This window comes from Sebastes umbrosus, chromosome 1, assembly GCF_015220745.1.
Source record: "Sebastes umbrosus isolate fSebUmb1 chromosome 1, fSebUmb1.pri, whole genome shotgun sequence".
Classification (NCBI taxonomy): domain Eukaryota; kingdom Metazoa; phylum Chordata; class Actinopteri; order Perciformes; family Sebastidae; genus Sebastes; species Sebastes umbrosus.
The window spans coordinates 697178-722500 of record NC_051269.1 but is presented as its reverse complement, the minus strand read 5'-3'; the positions used below and the strand labels follow the sequence as shown (position 1 = coordinate 722500).

Genomic DNA, 25323 nt, shown 5'->3' with positions numbered 1-25323 from the left:
GCAGACCGGGGTGGTGGTTCCCCTTTTCAAAAAGGGGGACCAGAGAGTGTGTGCCAATTACAGGGGTATCACACTGCTCAGCCTCCCTGGTAAAGTCTACTCCAAGGTGCTGGAAAGGAGGGTTCGGCCGATAGTCGAACCTCAGATCGAAGAGGAACAATGCGGATTCCGTCCTGGCCGTGGAACAACGGACCAGCTCTTCACTCTCGCAAGGATCCTGGAGGGGGCCTGGGAGTATGCCCATCCAGTCTACATGTGTTTTGTGGACTTGGAAAAGGCATATGACCGGGTCCCCCGGGAGATACTGTGGGGGGTGCTGCGGGAGTATAGGGTGAGGGGGGCACTTCTCAGGGCCATCCAATCCCTATACGCCCAAAGCGAGAGCTGTGTTCGGATCCTCGGCAGTAAGTCGGACTTGTTTCCGGTGGGGGTTGGCCTCCACCAGGGCTGCACTTTGTCACCAATCCTGTTTGTGATATTCATGGACAGGATATCGAGGCGTAGTCGGGGGGAGGAGGGTTTGCAGTTCGGTGTGCTGAGGATCTCATCGCTGCTTTTTGCAGATGATGTGGTCCTGTTGGCATCATCGGTCTGCGACCTCCAGCACTCACTGGATCGGTTCGCAGCCGAGTGTGACGCAGTCGGGATGAGAATCAGCACCTCTAAATCTGAGGCCATGGTTCTCAGCAGGAAACCGATGGATTGCCTAATCCGGGTAGGGAATGAGTCCTTACCCCAAGTGAAGGAGTTCAAGTATCTCGGGGTCTTGTTCGCGAGTGAGGGGACTATGGAACGTGAGATTGGTCGGAGAATCGGAGCAGCAGGGGCGGTATTGCATTCGCCTCGGGATCCCCCAGTCAGAGCTGGTTAATGTGGCCCGGGAAAGGGAAGTTTGGGGTCCCCTGCTGGAGCTGTTGCCCCCGCGACCCGATCCCGGATAAGCGGTTGAAGATGGATGGATGGATGGTTTTTCCGTATCTGAACGGAGGATCTGAAGATGGAGGGAGACGTAGATCCCTCCGGGGCACATTTGGGGTTATATATAAATAAAAGAGACTTACTATGAACTGAACACACCGGGCCGGTCACCTCCAAAGCTTCGCTGAGAAATAATCGAAGGTATTCGAAGCTTTGGGACAGCGCTGCTGCAGCACTACAGTACACACACACACACACACACACACACACACACCAAACAGTGACATCAATCTGAGAATACCTACTAATAATTAATGTAGAATATGAATACTGTTGTTGGATTATTCCTTATTTCATGGGCTATTTTGGGGATTTATACTTATTACATACTGATATATAAAATAAACAAAAAATGAAGCATTCAAATACTGATTACCATGGCAACGGTTGAAGCTTTGAAGTGTTAGGCTCAGCCCGAGTACACACAAACACTGCATGAATCACCACCTACTGAGAGCAGTGCAGACGTCTGATGCAACGGTAAATAATGCACGTCGTGCAGTTTGTGGACCTCTTCAAGGTCCACAAAGTGTTTTCTAAAAAGCGTTAAACAACGAGGGCGAGGAATAAAGATCTCCTCTTCTTCTTATTCTTCTTCTTCGTCTTCTTCTTCTGTGGTCTCCAGGCAGCTCCACCTGAACCAGCTGATCCGGACCAGCGGCGTGGTGAGCAGCTGCACCGGCGTCCTCCCTCAGCTCGGCATGGTCAAGTACAACTGTAACAAGTGTAACTTCGTGCTGGGCCCGTTCTTCCAGTCCCAGAACCAGGAGGTGAAGCCGGGCTCCTGTCCTGAGTGTCAGTCCCTGGGCCCCTTCGAGATCAACATGGAGGAGGTGAGCTGAACATGAATGTCTGCGTGGTCTCTCCTGAGGAGAATAACCTGCACACACTCATTATCCTAATCACATGTTCACCACGGTGAGCATTAGCAAAAATGTTAAAGACTTAACTTTCTATGTGACGTTTTGTTTCAGCTGCATTATTTTTATTTAGAAGGAACACAAAGCGTCTATTGATGTGCTGGTTCAACCAATGGGCTTCTCTCTGTCTAAGTGAATTAACCAATCATCTCCCTCCTGCAGACTGTGTACCAGAACTACCAGCGAATCACCATCCAGGAAAGCCCCGGGAAAGTCGCCGCCGGCCGCCTCCCGCGCTCCAAAGACGCCATCCTGCTGGCCGACCTGGTGGACAACTGCAAGCCTGGAGACGAGATCGTGAGTGGAGATAAAAACCTTTGTCCTCAAAAACATGAATGAAACATTTGAGACACAAAGGTTAAAACATAATTAATCACAATGTGTTTAGTTGTTCATTAAAGTGAAAAAGAAAAGTTGAACAGGATGTTTTTACCCCCCCTCCCCCTTCAGGAACTGACGGGCATCTACCACAACAACTACGACGGCTCTCTGAACATGGCTAACGGCTTCCCGGTGTTCGCCACTGTGATCTTAGCCAACCACATCACCCGCAGAGACGATGGCGTCGCCGTGGCCGAGCTGACTGACGAAGACGTCAAAGCCATCGTCGCCCTGTCCAAGGACGAACGCATCGGAGAGAGGGTGAGGAAATCACGCATGCTCACTCATACATGTGGCAGCAGGTCAGTCGGCCTGAGGGTATTTGTCCCTCCACAGATCAAATTAGGAAGGAACATTTTAATCGAGTTCTTCATCAAATATGTTGGTAGACTTAGTCAGTGCAGCCGACTCATCCTCCGGGGTTAAAGGTTATAGAGTGAAAACATAGATTTACTTCTTTATCCACAGCTCTGATAGTCCACTACACATCCAGTAAAGGATGGAAACACTTTGGGTTTCACACATTGACAGGAAAAGCAGAGCTAGACATCACGGCTAAAGCTGCATGCTAACTCTGTCACGGACAGGAAACGTTATGGTATCGCGGTGGTCGAGCCGCTGGAAATCAGATTGATGGATTATATTCAGCAGAAGTATAAAACATTACATGTCCCTTATAAATTAAAAAGAAAATACCACTAATCTGTGAGGGAAATTACTTTATTCTTTGATTTTTGGGTTGATGGATAATAAATGTAATAAATAATTCCTGACAATAATCCTAATATATTTGACTTCAGGACATCTCTGACTACATACATGCTGAAAATCAAACATTTTACTGGATTCATTTAGAGATTTCCAAAGTAAAAGTCCCTAGAAGTGTATGATTGAACTTGTGAAGTTGGTCTAGAGTTAAACAAGTTAACAACAATCACAGTAAATCACAATATGGAATCAGCACCCAGGTATGGTGATGGTATCGAATCAGGAGATGGGTGAATCGTCTCAGCCCTAATGCTCTGATTTAAATTTGGTCTGAATGTTTTCATTCTGTCTGAATGGCCCACAGACATTTCTAAGAAAATGTTATTAGATTAAATCTAAATCATAACTTTTCTTTGGGCAGAAATCAAGAAAAATATAAAAACACATTTAATGTCTGTCTTTATCAGCTGGTGATTATGAAGTTAAAACCTGTTCATTTATCCCAACGAGCCATCCGACCAGCCACAGGTACAGACGGCTGGTCCTAGTGTTTCCTGTGCAGAATGTTTCTTAACACGCTTCCTGTCGTGTCTGCAGATCTTCGCCAGCATGGGGCCGTCCATCTACGGTCACGAGGACATCAAGCGAGGCCTGGCCCTGGCGCTTTTCGGAGGAGAGCCCAAGAATCCAGGTAACTCTCAGCCTGAAGCACACGACCTGCGTTTCCTCCCAGCGCCCTCCGTTACCCACAAACCCTCTCTCTCTTCCAGGTGGGAAACACAAAGTGCGAGGAGACATCAACGTGCTGCTGTGCGGAGACCCGGGAACCGCCAAGTCCCAGTTCCTCAAGTACGCATCAACACCTAAAGCATGACAACATATCAGTTAGAAACGCTGCATGAATGATTAAATGTTAGAGGTTCTGTTAAAGCTTGTAAAGACGGTTTGATTCACTAGTGAACCTGTAAAATAAGAGATGGAGAGTTTAGACGGCAGCTCAAAGCAGAATCCAGCACCGACACCGACCCGATAAATAGTGAAGAAGGTGTTGCACAAACTTACCACAGTGGAAACAGATGAACGGACGATGGTCATGGTGACGTCTGTTCAGGCATTGGTCACCGTCTCCTCCGACCTTTTCATCTCTCCGCCGGTGGAATTGAAAAAGAACGTCTCGACCTCGCTGTTGTAGCCCGGGAGGTGGGGGGGGGCAGCGCCGCGTAATCCATCATCCAGCCGTACTCCTGGAGTCTTTGGAGTCAGTCATAAAAAGACGTATCGTGTTACAGCTAAGATGAAATGAAGAGTTGAATGCACTAAAGGACGAAGGGATCCGTTGTAGCGATCGCATCCTAGCGAAGCCGTAAATATGAGCTTTCCTTTTTCTGACTCTAACAAATCTGGCCTCAATCTGCACAACTTCTTTTTTAGTTATGACTATACTGAGTATGTATTCAATTCTGACCTCCACTGACCTGAGATTTAAAAAATAGAAATAACCTAAGAAAGCCGGATCTGAGCGTAAAGTCGGCTTCACCAGCATTTTACTGCTCCCGAGGCTGTGCACACCGCCACCCAGCGGTTGACTTTTTAATTATTTTAAATAACAAATTTTAGATTTTTTAATGTCAAAGGAATAGTTTGACATGTTGCACTCTTACACACGTGGGCAAAATTGTTGGTACCCTTCCGTTAAAGAAAGAAAAACCCACAATGGTCACTGAAATAACTTGAAACTGACAAAATTAATAATAAATAAAAATTCACTGAAAATTAACTAATGAAAATCAGATATTGTTTTTGAATTGTGGTTCAACAGAATCATTTTAAAAAACAAACTAATGAAACTGGCCTGGACAAAAATTATGGTACCCGTAGAAAAGACGTAAAATAATTTGACCATAGGGACATGTTAAACTAAGGTGTGTCCTGTAATTAGCATCACAGGTGTCTTCAAACTTGTAATCAGTCAGTCTGCCTATTTAAAGGGTGAAAAGTAGTCACTGTGCTGTTTGGTATCATGGTGTGTACCACACTGAACATGGATCACAGAAAGCTAAGGAGAGAGTTGTCTCAGGAGATTAGAAGGACAATTATAGACCTTCATGTTAAAGGTAAAGGCTATAGGACCATCTCCAAGCAGCTTGATGTTCCTGTGACTACAGCTGCACATATTATTCAGAAGTTTAAGGTCCATGGGACTGTAGCCAACCTCCCTGGATGTGGCCGCAAGAGGAAAATTGATGACAAATCGAAGAGACGGATAATACGAATGGTAACCAAAGAGCCCAGAACAACTTCCAAAGAGATTAGAGGTGAACTCCAAGGTCAAGGTACATCAGTGTCAGATCGCCCCATCCGTCACTGTTTGAGCCATAGTGGACTTAATGGAAGACAACCGAGGAGGACGCAAATCATAAAAAAGTGAGACTGGAATTTGCCAAAATGCATATTGACAAGCCACAAAGCTTCTGGGAGAATGTCCTTTGGACAGATGAGACAAAACTGGAGCTTTTTGGCAAGTCACATCAGCTCTATGTTCACAGACGAAGAGATGAAGCATCCAAAGAAAAGAACACTGTACCTAATGTGAAACATGGAGGAGGCTCCGTTATGTTCTGGGGCTGCTTTGCTGCATCTGGCACAGGGGGTCTTGAATCTGTGCAGGGTACAATGAAATCTGAACACAATCAAGGCATTCTGGAGCGAAATGTGCTGCCCAGTGTCAGAAAGCTTGGTCTCAGTTGCAGGTCATGGGTCCTCAAACAGGATAATGACCCAAAACACAGCTAAAAACACCCAAGAATGGCTAAGAACAAAATGTTGGACTATTCTGAAGTGGCCTTCTATGAGCCCTGATCTAAATCCTATTGAGCATCTGTGGAAGGAGCTGAAACATGCATTCGGAGAAGGCACCCTTCAAACCTGAGACAGCTGGAGCAGTTTGCTCACGAGGGGTGGGCCAAAATACCTGTCGACAGGTGCAGAAGTCTCATTGAGAGTTACAGAAATCACTTGATTGAAGTGATTGCCTCGAAAGGTTGTACAACTAAATATTAAGTTACGGGTACCATCATTTTTGTCCAGGCCAGTTTCATTAGTTTGTTTTTTGATTTTTTAATTCAAAAGCAATATCTGATTTTCATTAGTTAATTTTCAGTGAATTTTTATTTATTATTACTTTTGTCAGTTTCAAGTTATTTCAGTGACCATTGTGGGTTTTTCTTTCAATTTTGCCTACGTGTGTATATGTTAAATATGAAACTTTACACTTTCAATTTTGTACATTAAATAAACGAGATATAACATGTTAATTAGTGATCTTTATTACACGGGTTTGTTGAATACTCGATTCTGATTCACATATGATGCTATATAAAAGGATTTGAATAGAAAGCTTCTGAATGTGAAGTCCTGATGGTTTTTTCTCTGCAGGTACGTGGAGAAGGTGTCGAGTCGTGCGGTGTTCACCACGGGTCAGGGCGCCTCCGCCGTCGGTCTGACCGCTTATGTCCAGAGACACCCGGTCAGCCGCGAGTGGACGCTGGAGGCTGGCGCGCTGGTGCTGGCCGACCGCGGCGTCTGTCTGATTGACGAGTTTGATAAGGTGAGCTGAGACTTCACTGTCCTACTTCTGAATGAATATTCTGGTGTGAAGACGCAATAATAAACACCCAACGGCGTCCTCCAGATGAACGACGCCGACAGAACGAGTATCCACGAGGCCATGGAGCAGCAGAGCATCTCCATCTCCAAGGCCGGCATCGTCACCTCGCTGCAGGCCAGATGTACCATCATCGCTGCCTCTAACCCCATCGGTACGTCAACGCAGAGTGGAGGTTTCATCTCTGGCCTCGTTATTCTGAAGCTCAAAGATCCAGTATGTTGCGTTCAAGTACAGTTACAAAGCTCTGACATTTGAATGTGGAGAGTTGGCTGCTATTTAATGTGAGAGGCGAACACGGGAGTGTGTTAGCCTAAACTTTTGTGAAACTTCTTACAACGTTAGGGCTGTAAAATAAGTTTGATTTTGATTCTGTTAATCTTAAATTCTCAATTAATCGATTGTTAATCAATAAAATGTCCACACAGCTGTTTGTTTTATCCACCAACGGTCCAAAATATTCAATTTATATTGACGTAAAACAAAGAAAAGCAATAAATCCTGGATCCTGCAAATGTTGTTCATCAATTAATCAGTTCAGTAATTTATCAGAGAAAAGTTTTGGACCGCTGACTCAAACCTTGGACTTCCTGTTTTCTCCCAAGAGGATCCCGTTTAAATGAATCTTGGACAGTATGAGGCTCCACTGTGTGATAGTTTTGTTTTATTATTGGCCCTCAGAATTATATTTAAAGCAAAATTAATTACACGTATGAAAAAATGCTGTATCCGTGATGTCATCACGTGCTCGTTTGCTTGCAGGCGGAAGGTACGACCCCTCCCTGACCTTTTCTGAGAACGTGGACCTGACGGAGCCAATCGTGTCTCGTTTTGACGTGCTGTGTGTCGTCAGAGACACTGTCGACCCCGTGCAGGTAAACACACACACACACACACACACACACACACACACACACACACACACACACTAAGGCCTAGTCCACACGTACACGGGTCATTTTGTTAACGTTTTTTTTTTCCTCCTTCAGTTTAAAAACCATCAGATGAAAACGTTCTGACTCCGTGGAGGAGCCAGAACGTTCTGACTCCGTGAAGGATACGCGGTTGTATGTCAGCACTGAAAAGTTTCTCATGTTCAGTTTGTGAACGTCTTCACTCTGGCCGGAGTTTTACAAAAGCTCCGTTTTCAGTGACCTAAAATGTCGTTTTGGTGTTGATGAAAGGCCAAAACACAGAAAGAACTCTGTTTACTAAACGACTCGTGTACGTGTGGACGAGACCTTACACATCGTTTATTTAACTGTAACTCTTCTGTTTGATTGGAGAAGAAGACCAGAACCTGCCAGCTGATGCCTGATCTGTCATATTTTACTTTATTTAAATCAGTTTGATCTCTGACAGCAGAATTAAAGCTCTGAATTCAGTCTGGTATCAGACACTCACTGCTCGCTCCTCTCTTCTGGCTTCTGATCGGCTCTTTTTCCAAACCAGGACGAGATGTTGGCGCGCTTCGTGGTCGGCTCCCACATCAAGCATCACCCTAGCAACAAGGAAGGGGGCCTGGCCTTAGAGGAAGTGGTTCTGCCCAACACGTCCGACGTGCCGACGATTCCCCAGGATCTACTGAGGAAGTACATGATCTACGCCAAGGAGCGGGTACGAACACGGCCCACATCCTCACTGACCGCCACCCGTTCAGTTTCATGGTTCTCCTTTCTGCCTCTGCAGTCACCGCTATAATTTAAAAAAATTGGAAATCTGCTTTTTGACACCTGCATAAAAGTATTTTTACTGACCAAAATGTAACACTAGTGTTATTTCTAAATGACGATAGTGACTGAAGTCCAGATCTGTTTTCAGTCATTTGGACCCATTTGTGTCTCATTAAAGCAGATATCTGTCAGCTGCTTCACATTTAGAGGCAACAAATCACTTGAAAACTTTGATATGTCTCTGGTTCAACAGAGGCTGAAGTTTTACTACAGTTCTGCTATAAATGTTTCTTGTGTTGTTGTGTCTGCAGATTCATCCCAAACTGAACCAGATGGACCAGGACAAGGTGGCTCGCATCTACAGCGACCTGCGCAAAGAGTCCATGGTGCGTCCTCCGAACCTTTCCATCTTTCACTGACACTTACACACGTTTAGAAAGTATCATTTATAAATGTAGGTGAAATAACCCCAGCTGTGTGTAATATAATATATAATGGTCATAATGTGTTTATTATGACCTTTGACCCTCACAGCATGCTGCTGCTTTGAATGGGACTTCATAATAATGAAAAGTGATTGACGCCGTTTGTTCTCCTCTAACAGGCGACGGGCAGCATCCCCATCACGGTTCGTCACATCGAGTCCATGATCCGCATGGCCGAGGCGCACGCCAAGATGCACCTGAGGGACTACGTGCTGGAGGACGACGTCAACATGGCCATCAGGGTGATGCTGGAGAGCTTCATCGACACGCAGAAGTTCAGCGTCATGAGGAGCATGAGGAAGGTGCGTGTGACGCTTTGAACGCGATCAGAGTGAAACCCAAACGGCGTCGACGATGTCATGTTTCATAACGTCTTGTCCTGTTTTCTGTCCAGACGTTCGCTCGTTACCTGGCCTTCCGAAGGGACAACAACGAGCTGCTGCTCTTCGTCCTCAAGCAGCTGGTGGCCGAGCAGGTCGCCTACCAGAGGAACCGATACGGCGTCCAGAACGACACCGTGGAGGTTGCAGAGAAAGACCTGCAGGATAAGGTACCGATGACTGAGACGGATGATGAGCATGTTGAATGGTGCATTTGAGTTACACGTGTTTCCTCTGGTGATACCGTCGGACCAACTTTAGCTCTCAGCTGAGTGCAGCGCTGCACCTGATATTTAGTCACAGAAGGTTTCAAACACCGACTGTCACGTGTTGTCTGGTGACGTTGATATATAGTGAAGTGTGAATGATTTTTATAGGGCTGCCAGCTGAAAGTCCATCAGCCGAATCATCCGTCGGTGACCCCTCAGTCCACCTGAAACGCTCCAAGTGGAGCAGTCATTTTTTGTCAGTCAGTGTGCATCACAATATATTTTAATATTCTAGCAGGGCGAGCACGCTTTCTAAAAAATAAAATTCACGAACAGTGTTTCCCACAGGTGGTTGTAGGCTATAGAGATGAATGGTGATGACACGGCAGAACAAAGCATGGTGAACGAGACGCGGTCCATGTTTCAAGACGGGTCGGGTGGGTTGACGACACCGCCGTAGACAGCGAGCACTAACGGCCCCGGGAAGTGGCAAGAGGCGCCGGAAAGCTCACGGCCGGAGCCGTGAGCCACCTTCACCCCATGCCGACCTAGAGCCGATTGCAGCGCACCACTAGCGCAGGGGAGAGGTCCCACGCCGAGCGGCCGTCCCCGACCCTCCCAGTTGAATCATCCGGGCAGACTATACTGTATATTTAATATTCAGTTCAGATTAAAGAGGCTCCAAGTCAAGAGGACAAATGGTAAAAGTCTTCATCCACTAGAGAGAAGACGTCCTGGAACTACAGAAACCCAGCGGTGTGACAGAGTGATGCTTCCTCCCTTACAGAGGATCTTTGGTGGAGTACAGACAGCAGCTTGCAGAGAGCAGACATGATTCATTGTGTTCTGTCATCATGTTCATTAACATGAATGAGTGACGGCTGATCTGACCTGCTGCTGTAGACGTTTGTCCTTTTAACGTGATGCTGTTACCTGACTGTCATGTCCGCTGCTGCTCTTTGCTAACGAGAGAGAGAGAGTTGGTGTCGTAGTGAAGCAGTAGCTTCTGTGTATTTTACCGACCTGTTGATGTGAACTCAGAATAAAGAGGATCAGAGTTTGATTGACTTTATTTTAGCCGATCTGATCCTAAAATGTGCCCCGATCAGCCCTGAAGTATTCGTCCTCAGACATTTATCAGAGAATATAACACCATCTAGTAATCTTGGTGTGTTTGATCCAAACATAGAAATAGAATATAGGAGTAGAATGGACATTCAAATCAACGTAGCAGATTGGTCAGAGCGTGCTGGTGGGCGGCGTGCTGGTGGGCGGCTTGCTGGTGGGCGGCGGCAGCAGCACTGGGTCTAAACTGTCCCTTTGCCTGGCAACAGGCTATCTAGCTAACTAGCCAGCCAGCTGTCTCCGGGAGCTGCGTCCGTTCTGTTCACGGTGAGCTGCGACCACACGCTTTACGGCCCCACTGACGCGGGTTCTGTCGTCATCATAACAACTAACAAAAATCACCATTTTCTTTTGTACTCATCACATTACCACAGACAACAGTTCAATGACTCTTCTACTCCTATTCTATTTCTACTGAGGAATGAATCCAAGATCTGAACACCTCCTTTTGTCCTCCTCCTCCTCTTCCTCCTCTTCCTCCTCCAGGCGAGACAGATCAACATCCACAACCTGACGTCCTTCTATGACAGCGACCTCTTCCGCTCCAACAAGTTCAGCCACGACGGGAAGAAGAAACTGATCCTGCAGCAGTTCTAGGAGCCCTCACCAACCCCTTCTCTTCCTCCTCTTCCTCCTCTCCTTTAGAATAGTGCTTCATGAACTCTATTTCAGGGCCCTTAATGGGACTAAAAGTACGTGGTTTTCATGGTGTTTGGACTCCAGGTGAGACGTAGTTACCTTTTCGGTCTGAACTGATGCCTGCTGGGACATGTCTTCAGTGTGAAGTCGTTCCTCTGGAGAAGGAAGGCGGTAGAAGATGGTCAGAGTTGGCGACATGCAGCAAGAACTCCTCAAACACGTTCTGATGTTGGAGCTGTAAATGTTGTGTTGACCTTGTGTGAATCTTACAGTCGCAGTGAGGAACAGGTGGAGGTGCGTTCTTCACTAAATGGTGACGTAGCCACAGATCACGCAGCGTTCCCTCTGGACTGTTTGGTTATCTGTGGTGACAGGAAGTGAGATTCACATTCAGGAAGTCACACTGTCACCACATGAAATGAAGAGTTTGGTTCCAAAATAAGAGCTAACGATTTGTAGAATAACCTCGATGAAAGTTATTTAACTGCAGAAATATTGAATAAAAATCCACATAGATAAATAAATAACTCTTCAGGTCACTCCACTCTGTTGTTGCAGTGTTTTCCATCTCTTCTCAGGTCCCTCCAGTGGGCCGATTGTAAATAAATGTACATGTTTATGTCTGTGTTGTTGATGAAACAGGATTGTCTCTGATTCCTCTCTGTTACCAACTGTTGTTAAGATGGAGGACGTTTCACAGACACTCCAGATTTTTGCATTTCAAGCTTTTTCTGCTCGGTGTGTTTTGAGGTTTGTGTGTTCACATGTGAGGTAAATGTAGAGGGAGTTTAAGCCTCCAGACTCTGTCAGATCATTAAATAAAAAACACACACAAAGTGTTTAAAAGAAATGTTGGATTATAGGTCTGTTTTGATATTAAACTTGTATTAAACATGACTTTTGTCCACATCTCGTTAATGAACACTGAATTCTTTCAGAAAACTTTCAGTTTGTGGTGTAAACTTACGGATTGTGTATGGGGGATAGCTAAATGTCTTAAAGCAGGAGTATAAACGGATATATAGATCTATAAAGATTCTCTCCTTTGGAAAAAATAACATTGATATTCTCATTTAAATGCTTCAACAGCGACACCTGCAGGGCAGACAGTGAGGTGGTGGTGGGGGTGCTGTCCTCCCTCAGGACGGGACCTCTTCTTTTTTTTCATGCTGATCTGTTATTGGCCGAAACACTAAGAATGACCCTCCAAGGGAGGACGTCCTCCTCCAATCAGCAACCAGAACAAGCAGGTCCAATGATAATTTCCAAATTTCATTTTCAACTCTCTACCAGTGTATGTACAGGTTGGCAAAGAACGTATATTGATAAGAAATGAAAGTCAATAGTTTGTTCCATTGCAACATCAGCTCCCAGCAGCAGAGCTACCCTTCCACCATTTTGGACTGAAAGTAACCCCCGAACGCCAGTAAAACGTTCGCCTACAAAGAGACGAACAGAAGTAAAACTAAACTAGAAAAGCAATTTCTGAAGAAATTGCGGTGTGAATGTTGGTTGCTGAATAGCTGATGCTGAACTGCATTGCTGGCTTTAATCTGTATGAAGAAGGAGAAGATTTAGGAAGAGTTGAAAAGTGGGAATGAGTTGAACTTGTATAAATATCATTGAAAAGTTCAGTAATACAAATAGAGTATAAAAGATGTGGAATATTTTAAGGTTTTTTAATGGCTGACGCTTAACTGCATTTCTAGCTTTAATCTGTATGAAGAAGGATACAGAATCAGAAGACTATAAATCGGTAGATAAAAGTTGTAAATGCATGAAAAAGCAGCTGAAGCATTATAAAAAGTTAGTTCTGAGGTCCCTGTACCCAGTTACCTTCTGGGGCTTTTATTTTGAAAAACAAGCTGAATTCCTAGTTTCCTATTAACATACAAGGAGAGTTGGGGGCTTTTTTTTGTTAAGAAACGGTCTTGTAACTCTTGGGACAGACAGGAGTCCTGTATTGTGAGAGCAGAGAGTCCTGATTGGAGCATAAGGTTTAAGGAGATCAGGCAGGAAAGAAGGGGAATGTCCATTTACAGTTTAAAGTCAAAACCAATGAAGGGAAGCTAAAACTGGTGTAATATGCCTTTTAGACAGCAGCCATTTTGACATGTCATTGCAGAGTAATCACAGATGTAATTAATAACATTAATTATGGCCCTGATCTATCGAAGCCCTGCTGTAGTATGCTGGCTCAGTGAAATGGCTGACACAGTAAATAGAGTGTGCGTGCGCGTGCGCGCGTGCGCGTGTGTCAGCCTGCTCTGCTTACTTCATCTATATCACCTGAGTACCAGCAATCAACGGTTACCATGGAAACCTTTGATCTTACCAGCTTTGATGTTACTGCTAAAATAATCTCCAGCTAGACAGAGTTTTACATGGACTCAAAGAGAGAAACAGCTACCGAACAACTGCTTCTACGACAGAAACCGTGAGACCTATCACTTAGATTCTTTATGAGAGGAGTAGGGACTCTCAGATGAAGATATGGTGCGACATTTGTGTGTGTAGTGTCAAAAATGTTGCCTCGGCGGCAGTTTCTAAAACTAGTAACTCTTAATCTCTTCCAAAAAAATTTGACAAATTTCACATGGGGCCCTTTGGGAGAGTAGTGTGGAGTTGCTGTCACCTACAGGCATTTATCGCCAAATGTGTACGTCTGACTGATTCCATAGCTACATGACTGCGACCCGCACAAGATTTCCAACATTTCTGTGAAGAAATTATGCATGAAGAGTGAAAATTGTGGGAATGAGAGCGAGTTAGAAATATTTTTTTAAGAAGATTTTAAACCTCCTCTCCACTCTGACAGTTGGCTGCTCCCCTCTAGCTCTGAACATTCCATGCAATACACACTCATGTAAAAATGTGAGAAAGTCATTTTTATCAAGCTTCAAACAAGGTTGAATAGTTTAAAAAGTTTAAATGGGATTTAAAAGTTGAATACAAGCAAGAATATATGAAAGATGTGGAACATTTTAAAGTATGAATGGAGTTTCTACGTGAATGTATGAATGAGTAGTTAGCATTTGAAAATGCTTGAAAGTGGTTGAATTTTTGTTGGATTTGAACACTCTGCCCATTCATTTCAATGCGCAAAATTTCGCAGAAAACGTTGAATATTTCGGAAAGTATGAATGGTATGAAAATTCTGAATACATGCGTGCATGTCCTAATTGAGCTGAACGTTTTGATGTTTGAATTGAGTTTGTACGTTGAAAAATGTAGAAGGAGTAGCGTTGCAAAAAACTAGGCGGAAAAATAATAATAAGTATAAACTTAGTAGAAGAACATATGTTGTGAATGCTGGAAGCAATTACTTCTTCCAATTATTTCTATTCTAGTGTCATATTCTACTGAAATGGCCTGTGTTGAACAATAAATAGTATTAATATAATAAGCATTTCAGTCCAAAATGGCGGCAATGGCTGTTGTAAAAAAACAAAACACTGGAGTTTTATTTCTCTTTGCTTCTTAACCGTAACTATTGGAGATCAAGGCCTAACCTTAATGTCGCAAGAGTTTCCCCAGTTTGCGGGCTCCCTTCTAGCCACTATACCGGCTAGTTTAGGCGTTGACCTCGAATGGTTAAGGTTAGGACCATAGACATACGTATATATATACAGTATGTATATATGTCTATGGTTAGAACAGGTCGTCGGGCAGCGAGTCTAGCGAGAGTTTTTGCAGATCTCATCAGATTTCGCGGTTTGCAGGCTCCCTCCTAGATATAACCCTTCTGGCCTCTACAGTGATAGATAATACAGCAGCTAGCATATTAGCAGCTAGCAAATTAGTAGCTAGCATATTAGCAGCTAGCATATTAGCAGCCGGCATATTAGCAGCTGGCATATTAGTAGCTAGCATATTAGAAAAATGTTTCAAACACTAATAAAGTACATTGTTTTTAGGCACTTTCAACAAAGTTCAAATTCCCTTTTTAAAAATTTACATTTCTCTTTTTTTATCTAGCAGTAGCTAGCTACTGGTGTTAGCCTGTTGTTAGCCAGCACAACAGTTAACTTGTTGTAGCAGCCCCAAAGGACAGTACGCTAACAGTACGCTAACGGCGGGATGTATTTGGACTGTGCCGGGGACGTGGCCTCTCTGACACTTTTATCTGCTTTTATCTGGTTTGACTCGTCTCCTCATGTCAAAGTGTTAATAGGACAAAAATGTCTGTCAAATTAATGTAATGTAGTGAAACAACAAGTCTTTAATCAATGGTGGAAAGTAAAGTACATTTAATGAATTCTCTTTGGGTCCTTGTTCTGAGTATATAAAATAACTCTATAAAATAGTTAAAATGATTCACACTTCAGTCAGCTACATTAAAATGCTGCTTGTACATAAATGCATCAATAACAGAATATTTTACACTGGAATTTCTGTCTGCGTATTTAATCCACTGGCTTTCATCTATTTTGTAAGAATGTAGGCTAATATATGGAAATGAAATCCCTGAAAATCCACACAAAGGTTAAAATATAGTTTAGTTAATTAAAAGTAAATACCACAATGTAGAAATACTCAAAATACTGCAAAAATATTCATCAACATATAGCCTACTTAAAGTACCAAAAGTAAAAGTACTTATTATGTAAAATAATCTATATCATCATTATAGTATTCTAATTATTGATGCATTAATGTGTTCATCACTTTAATGTTGCAGCTGGTACAGATGGAGCTACTTTTAATGACTTTATGTACTGCTTGTAGTTTAATCTATAAAAATAATAATACATCATCATGTATTATTATATACTTCTGGACGTTTAATTTATAATAATACATAATTTATTATTATATACCGCTGGTGGTTTAATCTATAATAATACATCATCATTTATTATTATATACCGCTGTTAGTTTAATCTATAATAATACATCATCATTTATTAGTTGATTAGATTTTATAATTTTAAAAGCAATATTTCCGAGGAGCACTTGAACGCATCAGTAAGCCAGGGCTCACTCAGTGCGCAGCAGCGACATCTAGTGGCCACCGGGGTGAACTACCGGCAGCTGGCAGCCGGTTAATACCAGTGTCGGTGGTGCAGCAGATCAGATCCGTCTGACCGCAGCTCTGCCCGCACACAGCCCGTCTGTCTGTCTGTCTGTAGGACACCGCAGACAGTCAGTGAGCCAGTGAGCTGCACTCAGCAGAGCGGACAGTTCGGCCATGAGCAGCGTGTTCTCCTGACGGCCTCCACTCCATCCAGAGAGCAGCTGCAGCACAGATCTGACTGATCTGTCCATCCAGAGAGGAGGAGGAGGAGGAGGAAGAGGAAGCACTGCAGCAGACATGCCGGGCCTGCTCCACATCACCCTGACTGGTGAGTCCTACTATATCATTATGATTATGATTATCATTTCATCAACCAGCTGTGATGTTTTAATGGGATTCACAACAAGAAGCTCCTGAAGGAGACACACAGCAGAGAGATGTTAGGAGACTCAGTGTCAACTCACTACTGAGCACCACAGACAGGATCTAACTCCCTATAAGAACATTAATATGTTGAAGTAGCTTGTTAATAATAATATTATTATTATTATTATTGTATATTATAGGGTGTAAACCAGCAGTATCTGTTTTTAATGAACCGTTGAGGTTAAATTCTGCAAAGTGGATGCAGGCTGGCAGTGAGTGGGAGGCGCGTAGTGCACTTCAATCAGCAGACACACACTGCAGTGTCTGACACACACGCAGAATTATAATCTTCATCATCACCAACATAAATTCATTTAATCAGGAGGATCAGCAGCAGTTTTGCATCGTCATGGACAATAATAATCTATGTATTTTTTTAATTTATTGATTATGTAACGAATAAAAACAATGCTCTATGTTTTGATTTCCTGCAAAACTATTGGCTTTTACTATAACATAATCATTTTATAAAGATGATGTCCTTAAAAGACAAAGATATTACATTTTCAATATTTGTAAAATTAGGACGGCAGCTACAATCTCAAGAATCCTCAACTAATCAATTCATTGTTTTGTGTTCAAAATGTCAGAAAATATTTTTTAAATCCCTATTTATTTTGTATTTTTAGTCGACCATCAGTCCAAAAAACAAATATTATATTTAATTTCCATCATATGTGTTAAAGAAAAGCATGAAATCATCAAATTTGAAACCCAGCAAATATTTGACATTTTCTACTTATTCAAAAAGTAGCAATAAAACATCAGTCGATCATCAGAATAGATGCAGATTAATTTTCTGTGGATTGACTAATGATTGCTTCACCATCATCATCGTCATCATCATCATCATCATCTGCAGCAGCACTAATATGAGGTTGCAGTCATTTCTTTGGTTGTGTTTGTTGCTGTTTGATGGAGCAGCAGAAGACTTGATTAGAAAACAGAGGAGATAACGAGGAGGATGAAGAGCTGAACCTCTTTCTGTCTCTCTGTCGGGGTGAAGGAGGATTTGGGGGAGGGTCCCTACCGGCCTACTATAAGCTGATCCGAGGAGGCTTTAGGGGCAACACCCCCCCACCCACACACACACACACACACACACACACACACACACACCTAACATACTGTATTGAACACAAAATAAAAGCTGGAAATGACTAGCAGTGAGGAAAAAAATCGAGTCACCTTTTTATCGCAATTTTTAAAAAAAAGATTTCTAAATAGATGTTTTAACGCCAGAATAGAGATATTTGCTTCTTCTTAGTGTATGTGGAAGTAGAAGGAAGTTACCGATTTTATTGTTGTAGTCTGAGTAACGTGACGTCATATCCGTTCCGTATCCGTCAACCAAAACAAACCTCAGAAAGTCTAAAACGTTGGAGGGTCAGCATGGATACGACCTGCACCCTCCCATGTTAAATCCAGCGTGGTAAACACTACACATCCAGTAAAGGATGGAAACACTTTGGGTTTCACACATTGACAGGAAAAGCAGAACTAGACATCACGGCTAAAGCTGCATGCTAACTCTGTCACGGACAGGAAACGTTATCGTATCGCGGTTACGTTGAGGTCGAGCCGGCCGTCGCTCTCATCTCCGTGGTCAAATGGGCCGACGCTACAACTGTAGAGCACCCATATACTGACATTTTTGTTCTCTGCATTGAAACGGCCCCGATGGAGCTGACAATGGATGGATAAAGAGAACGGAGCTGACGGGAGAGCTAGAGACCACCTTGGAGAAGTTAGAGGAAGTAGACACGTGGGACTACGTCCACTTTTCAAAAAATAAAATAAATTAAAAAGAAAATACCACTAATCTGTGAGGGAAAGTCTTTATTCTTTGATTTTTGGGTTGCTGGATAAAAAAATTTAATAATTAATTCCTGACAATGACTGATATATTTGACTTCAAGACATCTCTGACTACATACATGCTGAAAATCAAACATTTTTACTGGATTAATTTAGAGGTTTTCCAAAGTAAAAGTCCCTAGAAGTGTATGATTCAACTTGTTCCCATGGTCTAGTGGTAAACAAGTTAACAAAAATCACAATAAATCACAATATCGAATCACAATACTTAAAAATCACAACACATATCGAATCAGCACCCAAGTATGGTGATAGTATAGAATCAGGAGATAGGTGGATCATCTCAGCCATAATATTTTCTGCATTATGAGTACTTTTACTTTTGGAATTTTTAAGAATAGTTCTTCATTTCTATTAACATCCCTCTCAAGAACCCACTGATGTTTCAAAAACATTTTGAAACGTTCAGTGTTTAACTGTTGTCTTTTTATAGCTTTAAATATAAATGCTTTCCCCATCATAATGATGATGTTATTCAGGTCTTTTCCTTTTTCATCATCCCTTAAATCACCAAACATTATAGAAAAAGGACAACTATAGAAATTTGATTTGTAGACTGAGATCCACTTTTCAACTTTAATCCAAAATAATGCAACTTCCTTACAATACCAAAATAAATTAATGTCTGACTCCTCTTCCTCCTCACAGAATCTACATAATTCACATTGTTGGATGCCCCATTTTTTTAGCATCCTTTTGGTAGGCAAGAATTTGTAAATTAGTTTTAGTTGTAAAGTTCTAATGGAGACATCAGAAGAAGTTGTGTAAATACATGTAAATACTTTCTTCCATGGGATACTTTTGACCAACAAATCCTCCCATTTTGACTGGATAGCTACTGGTGCAGCAGAAATGTGTTTAAGTTGCATGTATAACTGATATATTTTCTTGTTTATTTTTGTCTTATTCATCCATGTTGTGTCCTTAACGTAGGGGCAACATGCCATTTGTTTTGTACATAATAATAGCTTCCTTTTCCAGATGTGAGGTATAGTTGCACAGAGTTGATTAAATGTAAAAAGGTCACAAACATTACCGTATACTATTTTAAATTCATCATAAGACTTGATTTCGCCCCCACTATTCAAGAGGTCATTTATAAATAATATTCCTTTTTCAAACATTGATTCAATAAAGATAGGGTGATCATTAATCAAAATATTTCTATTGTACCACAACACTTGGCTCTGGATTTCATAACTTAACTCTGGTTGATGATATTGGTATTGAAACCAACTGACTATGGCCTCTTCCAAAAAGCCTGATAGGTATGGAAATGACTTTCTCTTTAATATAGTGAACTGAAAAACAGTTAACTGGAGGTAAGGATAGAGTTCTTTGTGGAACAGAAGATGAGCAGACCTCAATAATTTTGCTGAAAACCACTGTGGATTTAAGATAAATTTTGGTATAAGGGATGCTTTTATTGCAAAGTTGAGTGCCTTAAGGTTTAACAATTTAAGTCCACCGTGTTTGTAATCATTATACAGATAAGCTCTTTTAATTTTGTCAGGCTTCCCACCCCATAAAAAATGTAACACATTTTGTTCATATTTTTTAAACAGCTCCTCTCCTGGGGAAGGTAATGATATGAGGATATAGATAAACTGAGGAATCACTAAGGAATTTATCACTGTTATTTTTCCATATAAAGTTAAATTAGTCATTCCCCAAACTTTAAATTTTCTGTCGACTGTATGTAGCTTTCTATCAAAGTTTTCCTTCGAGATAAGTTCCATGTTTTTAGGGATGTGTATACCAAGGACATCTATTGGGCCATCTGACCATTTTAGTGGCAGATTACTATAGATATTAAAATTTGTACCTTTCAGTCCGGAAATAACTGAAAAGTTATTCAACTCTTTAACTAATGCAGTAAAGGATGCGACATTTGGTTGAATTTGAAAGTTTACATCGTCCGCATACATTGAGATTTTTGATTCCAAACTATTTATTCTCAAACCTTCTATGTTGTTATTCATTCTTACTTTTTGTGCTAAGATTTCTATAGCTATAATAAATAGATACGCAGACAGCGGACATCCTTGTTTCAATCCTCTATATTGCTTAATTGTTTCAGAAAAAAACCCATTGTTTATTATTTTACACTTTGGATTACTATACATTACTTTTATCCAACTAATTAAAGAATCTCCAAAGTTAAAATATTCTAAACATTTATAAATAAAATCCAAACGTACTTTATCGAAAGCTTTCTCAAAGTCAGCAAAAAAAATGAAAGCAGGGGTTTTTGTTGAGTAATAATATTCCATTATTTCGATTATTTGTCTAATACTGTCACTGATAGATCGACCCTGTAAGAAGCCACACTGATCTGGGTGAGTAATATTGGGCAGTACTATTTTTACTCTATTTGCAAGACATTTGGCTAATATTTTAGCATCGTTACATTGTAGTGTGATTGGTCTCCAATTCTTTAGAGTAGTTGGATCTTTATACCTTCCACCTGAATCTTGTTTCAATGATAGTGAGATTAAACCTTCCTGTTGAGTTTCTGTAAGTGCTTTTTTGCTATATGACCAGTTGAAGGTGTTCAGCAAAGGTGTTTTAACAGACTCATAGAAGGTTTGATAAAAGTCTACAGGTGTGCCATTGGCTCCTGGACTTTTAATAGTTTGATGTTGATACTTTTGTACTTTTTGAAGATTTTGAATGCAGGACTTTTAAAAAGTATTACTACACTGTAGTATTACTACTTTTAATGAAGTAAAAGATGAGATTACTTTTTCCACCACTGCTTGTTGTGAATTTAAGTGTTTGACAAGTGGATTTTTTTGCCTGTAAGGAATCATTTATCCTTTGGGGTCAATCAATATCTAAAGGACTTTTATAGGAGTCCATTCATTATGCTCGTCGTCATCGTCGTCGGGCTGAGAGGCCAAATGAAGTGATTCATTGACACTTTGGACTGAAACTCAATCTGTTTTCTGTCCAGAGAAGCTCACTCGATAATGTCCTCCCTGTCTCGTCCCATCGGGATCGTTGTTTTAAAGCATCGCAGGTTAACATCAACCACACTGCATCCTCTGGGTCTCCCGGGTCCCTCTTTGCTGTGTGCTTTGAGTTCAATCAAGAGCGGCTTTTTCTTTCTGCATCTGTAATCTTAGATGTTTGATGAACTTTGGAGGGTATCTCCCCTCCAGCACCTGCTCATATCCGCCGCCGTGACGTCTCAGCAAAGCGTTTATAAATGTGTGTGAAGCTGATAAGTTGGCCGTTCGTCCCTCCTGCTGGATTCACTCTCTGAAGTACTTACGATGCAAAGTTTCTTTTGTAGACGGAACCTTTCAAGGTGACTGTGTAGGGGTGAAACCAGGTTGTGCTGTGTAAGAGAGGCGTACGCTCCATCAGACTGTTGCAATACTGATAAAACTTATAGGATGAACTAGCTGGTTTAGTTGTTTATGTGATGTGTTGATAATTAGTCTGAGTTTGAATACGAGGATCTCAGCTCCCCTGAAACAGACGTGAGCTCCCAGAAAACCTCATGAGAGACGTTTACTGTAGAAGGAGCTCGAAGATATCCTACCATTTGGTGACACTGTTTTATTTTAGGTTCCTGAAATACATAACAAGCTAATCGTGTTTATTCACTTATTAGTGTCTAATAAACACAATGCTGTGTGTTCCTGGTGTGGATATCCATGTGTCGGGGCGCTCTAAACGCCGTAACGCACCGTACGTTATCTGGTCGGTTTAACAACGTAACCAAACCGCTGTCTGTCCAAGGTGTGTCGCCATTTTTATTGTTTCTCGGTGGAGAGCGATTAATAATCATGTTTCTGTTTCTTTCTTGTGTCAGGTTAAATGTTCTCTGTACGAGGCAGCCACATTGATGTTTGCGCGTGCATGTGTACAGTACCGTCCTATAGGGATTTCACGGTGAGGACGTTTCCCACCGGTTAATAAACTCATGATAACACCGGTGTCACAGATTACACCGGACATTTAACAAGAAAAGATGCCGCTCCTCAATATGTGCAGAGCGCTGACTCTGGTCTGTAACGTCGGACGGCGGTGTGTCTGTCCTCTCCATCCAGCTTTCTCTGCAGAGCCGCAGGTTTCCACCATCAAGCATCAAGCCGAAATATTGATATTGATATATTGATTTATGCAGTGGTATTTCACAACCACTGCATTAGTTGTACTGTTCGATCTCTTGGGTTTATGGCACAATAATGGTGCATCAGGAAGGTGAAAGCTACATCAGCACAGTTTTAAACCCTCTTTAATGGACACTGCAGGTCCCAACATCGTCTTCCTCCTCCTCAAACTTCAGCCCGATATTCAGACATCAGTGAAGCTGTTTCTTTATGGTGTTGTCTGGCTCAGTGTTTATGGTGTTATCCGACTCAGTGTTTATGGTGTTATCCGGCTCGGTGTTTATGGTGTTATCCGGCTCGGTGTTTATGGTGTTATCCGGCTCGGTGTTTATGGTGTTATCCGGCTCGGTGTTTATGGTGTTATCCGGCTCGGTGTTTATGGCGTTATCCGGCTCGGTGTTTATGGTGTTATCCGGCTCAGTGTTTATGGCGTTGTCTGGCTCATTGTTTATGGTGTTATCTGGCTCAGTGTTTATGGTGTTATCTGGCTCAGTGTTTATGGTGTTGTCTGGCTCATTGTTTATGGTGTTATCTGGCTCAGTGTTTATGGTGTTATCTGGCTCAGTGTTTATAGTGTTATCTGGCTCAGTGTTTATGGTGTTGTCTGGCTCATTGTTTATGGTGTTGTCTGGCTCATTGTTTATGGTGTTATCTGGCTCAGTGTTTATGGTGTTGTCTGGCTCAGTGTTTACGGTGTTGTCTGGCTCATTGTTTATGGTGTTGTATGGCTCAGTGTTTACGGTGTTGTCTGGCTCAGTGTTTACAGTGTTGTCTGGCTCATTGTTTATGGTGTTGTCTGGCTCAGTATTTATGGTGTTATCTGGCTCAGTGTGTATGGTGTTATATTGCTCAGTGTTTATGGTGTTATCTGGCTCATTGTTTATGGTGTTATCTGGCTCAGTGTTTATGGTGTTATCTGGCTCAGTGTTTATGGTGTTGTCTGGCTCATTGTTTATGGTGTTATCTGGCTCAGTGTTTATGGTGTTGTCTGGCTCATTGTTTATGGTGTTATCTGGCTCAGTGTGTATGGTGTTATCTGGCTCATTGTTTATGGTGTTGTCTGGCTCATTGTTTATGGTGTTATCTGGCTCAGTGTTTATGGTGTTGTCTGGCTCATTGTTTATGGTGTTATCTGGCTCAGTGTTTATGGTGTTATCTGGCTCAGTGTTTATGGTGTTATCTGGCTCAGTGTTTATGGTGTTATCTGGTTCAGTGTTTATAGTGTTATCTGACTTATTGTTTATGGTGTTATCTGGCTCAGTGTGTATGGTGTTATCTGGCTCAGTGTTTATGGTGTTATCCGACTCAGTGTGCATGGTGTTATCTGGCTCAGTGTTTATTGTTTTTGGTCCTTGGATTGTTGGAAATGCAACCACAGACTTTATTAACAGTTTTTATATCAGCACAGTGCTGACGTTGGAGGTTTGGGAAGGAGAGAGGAGTTAAAACAACCACAGCACTTCTTAGTCTCATCCCTCCATCCCTAACTTCCACCCGTCTCCTTCGTCTCTTCTCTTTAGACCGGTCGTCAGGACATTTTATAGGCCACTGGTTTTTATACAAAGCACCTTTTTAAAGGTGAACTAAATATTCCCCGGAGATATCAGCGTTCACATATAATCAGCTGTTTTTGTTGATAAAAATGTTCTATATTCTAGTGTTGTCTGTGTAGCCAAAGCCTGATATAACATACTGTACATCCATTGTTGTTCTAAAACTATTATCCCTTTGAGCTAAATGCTATCGTCAACATGCTCACAATGACAAAGCTAATATATGCTGACGCCAAGCAGGGATAACGTTCACCACCTTCACCATGTTAAGATAAGATAAGATATACTTTATTGTCCAACAGGGACATTTGTCTTGTGCTCCAGGTCACTGCATCACACAACATACCAAAGTCACAATGTTCTTACATGCATAAACCATAAACCATAGATCATACATACACTCCTGCATGAATATGCTGAGATTCACATGTTGAGTGTGAGACAGTAGTTCTTTTAAAACAATAAATGGTAATAAAAGACAGTAGTTTCAAATACTAAAACCAGCTATAGTCATACCAGATAATAAATAATCAATTTACATTATATTAGTTCTCAATAAAATTATGTTAATGTTAATATAGTGTGTTAACGTGCTAACATTTGCTAATTAGCACTAAACACAAAGTACATCTGAGGCTGATGGGAATGTCATAAGTTTAACAGGCATCACCAAAATATCCACTGCTGCATTAGAGATTATAATTTTAGTTTTTAATGCACAAATATTTTAATATGTACATATCATCTGTCACTGTCACTAGACATCTTTACGTGTACATACTGTACATAATCCTCCAGTCCATGTATATCCTTTCAGGATTTATTTGTATTGTTTACAAATTACAGAACACTTAATATGTATATATTAGAGCTGTCAATCTATTAAAATATTTAATTGTATGATTCTCCATAGTTAATCACGATTAATCGCAAACTAATCGCACATTTTGTATCTGTTCAGAATGTCCCTTAAAGGGAGATTTGTCAAGTATTTAACAGTCTTATCAACATGAGTGGACAAATATGCTGCTTTATGCAAATGTATGTATATATTTATTATTGGAAATCAATTAGCAACACAAAACAATGATAGATATTGTCCAGAAACCCTCACAGGTACTGCATTTAGCATAAAACAATATGCTCAGATCATAACATGGCAA

General features: G+C 41.7%; 2 protein-coding genes across 2 annotated transcripts in view; both read left to right on the top strand.

Moving 5' to 3' along the window:
* Positions 1–12071, top strand: part of mcm2 (minichromosome maintenance complex component 2) — a 20993-nt gene extending 8922 nt beyond the window's left edge. Inside the window, exons 8-20 of the mRNA XM_037786322.1 lie at positions 1604–1811; positions 2061–2195; positions 2349–2540; positions 3585–3678; positions 3758–3836; positions 6423–6594; positions 6679–6805; positions 7414–7526; positions 8104–8268; positions 8636–8710; positions 8929–9111; positions 9204–9359; positions 11010–12071. Coding sequence (XP_037642250.1) covers positions 1604–1811; positions 2061–2195; positions 2349–2540; positions 3585–3678; positions 3758–3836; positions 6423–6594; positions 6679–6805; positions 7414–7526; positions 8104–8268; positions 8636–8710; positions 8929–9111; positions 9204–9359; positions 11010–11120 — 1810 coding nt within the window. The 3' untranslated portion in view covers positions 11121–12071. The remainder of the gene's footprint in view (positions 1–1603; positions 1812–2060; positions 2196–2348; positions 2541–3584; positions 3679–3757; positions 3837–6422; positions 6595–6678; positions 6806–7413; positions 7527–8103; positions 8269–8635; positions 8711–8928; positions 9112–9203; positions 9360–11009) is intronic.
* Positions 12072–13501: 1430 nt separating this feature from the next.
* Positions 13502–25323, top strand: part of podxl2 (podocalyxin-like 2) — a 36771-nt gene continuing 24949 nt past the window's right edge. Inside the window, exons 1-2 of the mRNA XM_037786334.1 lie at positions 13502–13599; positions 16295–16507. Of these exons, the coding sequence (XP_037642262.1) occupies positions 16477–16507 (31 nt within the window). The 5' untranslated portion in view covers positions 13502–13599; positions 16295–16476. The remainder of the gene's footprint in view (positions 13600–16294; positions 16508–25323) is intronic.